Consider the following 6,000-nt stretch of genomic DNA (forward strand, 5'->3'; position numbering starts at 1 on the left):
CATCAGCTCCAACTCTCCAGCTTTCCCAACATATCCGCTCCAATGCTCCCAACATATCCGCTCCAACTCTCCAGCTTTCTCAACACATCCGTTCCAACTCTCCAAGCTTTCCCAACATATCTGCTCCAACTCTCCAAGCTTTCCTATCACATCTCCTCCAACTCTTCAAGCTTTCCCAACACATCCGCTCCATCTATCCAAACTTTCCCAACATATCTGCTCCAACTCTCCCAACATATCTGCTCCAACTCTCCCAACATATCTGCTCCAACTCTCCCAACATATCTGCTCCAACTCTCCCAACATATCTGCTCCAACTATCCCAACATATCCGCTCCATCTATCCAAACTTTTTTTTTTTTTTTTTGTATCCTGAATCGAGGCTTGTGAAAGAGCTGACATTTACTTCACAAACAAATCAACCAGACAAACAAAATATATAAAAAGAGGGAGCGGAAGACAAGAGAATGGGAAGCACACAAACATTTGAGCGCACACAACATTTAAGAGCAGGGAGATGTGTGGGAGATGTGTGGGAGGGAGAGGGCTTGGGGGGGAGGAGGCGTGGGAAGGGGGGGGGGGAGGGGGGGAGTATAAAACACAAGGACACCAAGGACTTCCAGGACAGAAGTTGGTATTTCAAAAAGTGGAATTGGGGTGAAATTATCAGGGATAGAAAAGATCAAGGTTTTGGATGGGGGAAAGATAAGAGATGGTGGTGAACAGCTGTTTTAAAGACCTGGAGGGTGGAGTGGGATTGAAGAGAGTGAGGGAGTTTGTTCCAGAGGTGAGAGAAAAGAGGAATGAAGGAGTGAATGTGAGCAGAGAGTCTTGATTTTGGCAGTTTAACCATAAGAGGGTTGCAGGCAGATCTTGTGTGACCTGTAGGAATATTTGCGGGACAGAGCCCAGAGAGAGCTGGGGGGGGGGGGGGCAAGGCCAGAAAGGAGTCGGTAGAAGACGGAAAGACCACCAACCTGTCTGCGGTGAGTGAGTGAGAGGCCCTTGGAGTTAGCTTCATCGCGGGAGATTCCAATGATTCTGAATGCTTTGCTTTCAACAGCGTGAAGACGAGCTAGGTGTGAGGCAGGAGCACCAGCCCAGAGGGGAGAGCAGTATTCCATTGAGCTGCGGATGAAAGCCTTGTACGTGGTGAGGAGCTCAGGTGTGCCAAGGAAGGACTTCGCACGACGGAGGATGCCCAGTCGGCGACTGGCTTTGGAGGCCAGATTTGAAATGTGGTTTTCCCAGGAAAGATCATGGCAGATAGTGAGACCCAAAAGTTTGAGTGACAGAACTTCTTGGAGAGGATTATTCAGAAAGTAGATGGGAGGGTTGTCCAGTCGGTCTTTTCGGAGAGACATCGTAAGAGTGTGAGATTTGTCAGGATTGAAAGAAATGTTCCACTTGTAAAGACATGTTCCCAACATATCCGCTCCAACTTTCCCAATATATCCGCTCCAACTTTCCACACACATCTCCTCCAACTCTCCAAGCTTTCCCAGCACATCTCCAACTCTGCAAGCTTTCCCAGTACATCTCCCCCAACTCTCCAAGCTTTCCCAGTACATCTCCTCCAACTCTCCAAACACATCTCCTCCAACTCTCCAAACACATCTCCAACTCTCCCAGCTTCCCCATCACATCTCCAACTCTCCAAGCTTTGCCCTGTTAATTCCTTTATTGACTTCCGCAACTCAGTCACTCCCCCAGCCCCTGAACATCTTTTTTGGTAACCGTCTATTAATTACATACTCAAATATGACCGACATTTACGGAACCTGACATCACTTTCTGACGTCTTCATCCCGCTCTTACGAAGACCAGTCACCAATCTCCCGCACTGCTACTTAAAATCAAAATAAAAACATCATCCCGACCACATAGTACATATCTCATACCAATCAGCACCTTTTCTTCATTTTCACCTCCTCACTTGCCCTTTCCACGTGACATAAAATTAAAAGTTACCTCAGGAATAGTTCCCACTCGTAGATTTAAACAACAATATCTGATTACCCCCAACCTCAGTTTTCCTCCCCCTTACCCATGCCACAACTCTGAGGACACCGAAGGGCCGCTTTAAAACTTCCAAAACATCCACGGCGCCGCAGGTCCTGCGTAGCCCGAAGTTACCTCCTTGGTCCTCCATGATAAGGAAAATAAAATGGAAGGATCCAATCGAACCGAAGGAGTGAAAATCAGGTGGCGAATGAAGCACAGAGAACGAATAATGGAGTGTGGCAGAACCGGGATACGCCCTCCAGCGGAACGAAATCGTAAAAGCAACGCAAGCTTCCTCATTCTTCCTTCAAAATAGCAATACTTCCGCTGCATGAATGATTCATTCAATCGTTCTCTTTTAAACTTTCCTTCATCCCACTCTCTTTTCGTTCAATATTCGACAATCAAATTGATTTTTTAATCTGCAATTTTCATTGAACCGTCACGTGAGGATGTTTAACTTGCCGAGAAAAATTAGAAGAGGAGAAGAGGCAGAATTAGAAGAGGAAGAAGAGGTCTTTCGGCGCATCCAGTCACGAGACGCAAGGAGTCTGACGCAGAAGAACGTTTGGTCCGACTTGATCGTGCCGCACACCCACGACCTCACGGTGTGTTTCGGGCGATGCCTCGGAGCCTGCATGGGTGATGGCCGGGACCGTGGGCTTTGGTTAGGTCAGGGAAAAAGTGGATGAAAATGGAAAAGCGCAAAATCAAAGTGACTATAAATAGCTCTTCTTAACACTGCCACAGCGCGGCAAGCATGAGATGGCCGGTTTTTTAAAATCACTTTTTTATTATTATTATTTTTTGTATACCAAGTTGAGGCTCGTGTAGGAGATAACACATAAAACATAAACGGCACATAAAACATATAATAAAGGGAGCGGGAGACAAGATGGGGAGAGAGAGGGAAGCACAACAACAGTAGAGAACAGGGACATCTGTGGAAGGGAGAGAGAGCTGTGGAGGGGTACACAGGATAAACAAGATGGACACCACTAGGACTTTCAGGAAAGAAAACGGAACTTGAAAAAGGTGGATTTGGGGTGTTTTAACGGGGGTAGAAAAGATCAAGGTTTTGGATGGGGGAAGATAAGAGATGGTGGTGAACAGCTGTTTTAAAGACCTGGAGGGAGGAGGGAGCGGGATTGAGGAGAGTGAGGGAGTTTGTTCCAGAGGCGGGAGAAAAGAGGAATGAAAGAGTGAAGGTGAGCAGTCTTGATTTTGGCAGTTTAACCATCAGAGGGTTGCTGGCAGATCTTGTGCGACCTGCGGGAATATTTTGGGGACAGAGCACAGACAGAGCAGGGGGAGCTAAGCCGGAGAGGAGTCGGTAGAAGACAGAAAGACCACTAACCTGCCTGCGGTGAGTGAAAGGCCCTCAGAATCAGCTTCATCGCAGGAGATTCCAATGATTCTGAAAGCTTTGGTTTCTACAGCGTGAAGCCGAGCTAGGTGTGAGGCAGGTGCACCACCCCAGAGGGGGGAACAGTATTCCATTGAGCTGCGGATGAAAGCCTTGTATGTGGTGAGCAGCTCAGTAGTGCCAAGGAAGGACTTCGCACAACAGAGGATGCCCAGTCGGCGACTGGCTTTGGAGGCCAGCTTGGTTTGCTCAAAAAAGTAATATATTAAAAAGATATATATATATATACATACATACAACCCTATGGCATAACAAGATAATAAGTTACTAACTCTGTGGCACCAACTCCCCCAGTCTGTTCAGTCCCATTCTTCCCTCCAAGGCTTCAAGACAGCTGTCCACCACTACCTCGGATCATCCCTCATCCACACACATGATCTCTTCTACCCCAAATGACCCCATGCCCAAGCACTCCCTGTTTAGCACTCGACTCTGCTGTTGGCGCTTCTCCTTTTCCATTCTTCTGTCACTCTTCCATGAGCCTCGATCATGCATACAAAATAACCCCACAAAGTCTCCATTTCACATCTGTCTTCAGCAGCAGTCACATCGCTCTCTTCTCTCATCAACTTGTGACATGCTCGACATGGCGGATTTCGTTTAGGGTTTTAGTGGAAACAATCAGCAAAATTGCTCCGACATTAAAACGATAACAACTTTTAGCGGAGCATCAAATCGGAAACCTGATTTCAAGATGCACTTTGTGGCATTTAATGCAAGTCCACATGGATTATCCAAGATTAAGGTTGTTTTATGTTGGCCCGCCAGGCGATTAACTCGACCAACCCCACCACCCCGGCCTGCTTTTAATCCCAATGGCAAACATACATATAGGAATGCTCACCGACTGCGGCTCGAGGCTCACATTGAGGTGCCACGAAGACCCCGATGGACGAAGATGACGATGACGATACGGAGGACGTGCCGACCCTTTCACGACAGGTAGAGGGTCTGAAATACGAAGTTGCTTTCAAGAGAGAGAAAGCATCCGTCACCCTCCCTGAGTAAGTTTGATGCAGGGTGTTCCTGGGAATTCTGACCAGGGTGATTCATCAATGTATGTGTGCCCTCCCTCGGGTGGACGTTAAACCAGGCTTCCCCTCTACCGGCATAAGTTGGTGGACATTAAAGATCCCACAGTGTTCTCCGCGAAGAGTAGTCGAGCTATCACCAGCACCATGAACAAATTATAAATTCCTGCTTTGACCTACAGGGGGCATGGTATGACCTGGCCGGGACCCAAAAAAATCCGATGCTCTGCATCCTGAAGCACCTGGCGTCCTTTGTAAGGGGACGTTAAAGGGTTCCACGTAGAGGATGCGGTACGGATTGCACATTTGTCCCCTCAGTACCTGATCAGATTCCCCATTTACGGATAGCAACACAGTGCGACATCCTGTCCTTCGCTGCAGTGGAGGTACGACGCCTTGTGTTGCCCTGCTTAGCGTTCACACCCAGGTACCTAAGTCGTGATGCTTGGCTTGCAGGTTCAAATCCCATATACATGCATCGGTTTGCAATTCCTGAAAGTATGCCGATGTCTCCTTGTCCGGAACGTCATACATGTATGTACAAGCTCCTCCCTGGTCCTTTGGAGTACAACAAAGTACAGCAGGACGACACATCAAACAAAGAAACATTACGACAGAGTTCATAGAACACCTTACCCCACGCCGTCTTGAGAAAATAGGACATTGGCGGGGTCCACGAGCGGCAAATTTGATTGGTCGAGATGATGCAACATACTGTAATCTTTTATCTCTTTACTGTAACACAAAAGGTTTATGAAAGTGCTAAAAATGTGATTTGTGTTCTGCAGTGTTCAAATATATAATTCAATTGAAAAAAAATGAGGATTTTAAAGGCTGGAGAAAAAAAAATCTGCAGTTTACCGCCGTTGATGCAGCGTCTTTTACACCACCTTATTTAACACGTTACATTAGTTCTTCTTGCCTGTTTGCATACGTGCACTATTGACCTGCCAAACGTGAAACCGTGCGCTGTGTGGCAGATTGGTGGGATGGGTGCAGGAGAACATGTCCGGCGATCCTTTGTTGAACCGGAACCGAGCGAGGGACAACCCGTGGATGGAAAAGGGAAAATGCGTCATCCTCTGAACGGCATCGTTGTTCTAAAACGTCAAGTCAAGACCTTGCTGTCCAAGTTTTGTTGAAGCTTATCATTTGCAGTGGAATTTTGCGATGGATTAACAGATTGGGTTGGTCTGTTCGGCATTTCCATTTGCACCGCTCGGGATGTAATCCCATATGCCATGTGTATTTATCCATAGTCTACTAATGTCCTTGTCAGTGAAGCAAAAGTCCACCAATATCTACTCATGTCTATGCCCTACCATTGATTAACATACAAACCTCTCCATGAGCCTTGGGCCAAGGTTAATAAAGTCCACAATCTATGAAATAAAATCGATTTTGTGCCATTCGGTCGGTTTGCGTGTCCGCTCGGAGTCTGGGAGCTCGGCGGTCCGAACCCCGGCCGAGCCATTCCAAATACTTTTAAAACGGTGTGTGCTGCTTACTTGCTTGCCATTGAGCATTTAAAAGGATAGA

General features: G+C 47.1%; 2 protein-coding genes across 5 annotated transcripts in view; one reads left to right on the top strand and one right to left on the bottom strand.

The window, feature by feature from the left end:
• The window catches only part of LOC137427854 (synaptogyrin-2), a 21,390-nt gene extending 19,076 nt beyond the window's left edge, over positions 1–2,314 (bottom strand). The window contains exon 1 of one of the 2 annotated variants that reach the window (XM_078777712.1): positions 2,137–2,314. In XM_078777712.1, coding sequence (XP_078633838.1) covers positions 2,137–2,304 — 168 coding nt within the window. In that variant the 5' untranslated portion in view covers positions 2,305–2,314. Of the gene's footprint in view, positions 1–2,047 lie in introns of both variants that reach the window. The other variant, XM_068117632.2, reaches the window with a different exon arrangement.
• Positions 1–5,693, top strand: part of GNG13 (G protein subunit gamma 13) — a 19,235-nt gene extending 13,542 nt beyond the window's left edge. Inside the window, exons 1-2 of one of the 3 annotated variants that reach the window (XR_010984585.2) lie at positions 3,498–3,627; positions 5,442–5,571. Coding sequence is in view for 1 of the 3 variants with exons in the window: in XM_068117636.2 (XP_067973737.1) it covers positions 4,319–4,434; positions 5,442–5,547 (222 nt within the window). In the remaining 2 variants the exon portion in view is untranslated. Of the gene's footprint in view, positions 1–3,497; positions 3,628–4,183; positions 4,435–5,441 lie in introns of those variants that run through there. The other 2 variants (XM_068117636.2, XR_010984583.2) reach the window with 2 other exon arrangements.
• Positions 5,694–6,000: the final 307 nt, after the last annotated feature.

The sequence above is a fragment of the Myxine glutinosa genome, chromosome 5 (assembly GCF_964187855.1).
Source record: "Myxine glutinosa chromosome 5, kmMyxGlut1.1, whole genome shotgun sequence".
Lineage (NCBI taxonomy): Eukaryota > Metazoa > Chordata > Myxini > Myxiniformes > Myxinidae > Myxine > Myxine glutinosa.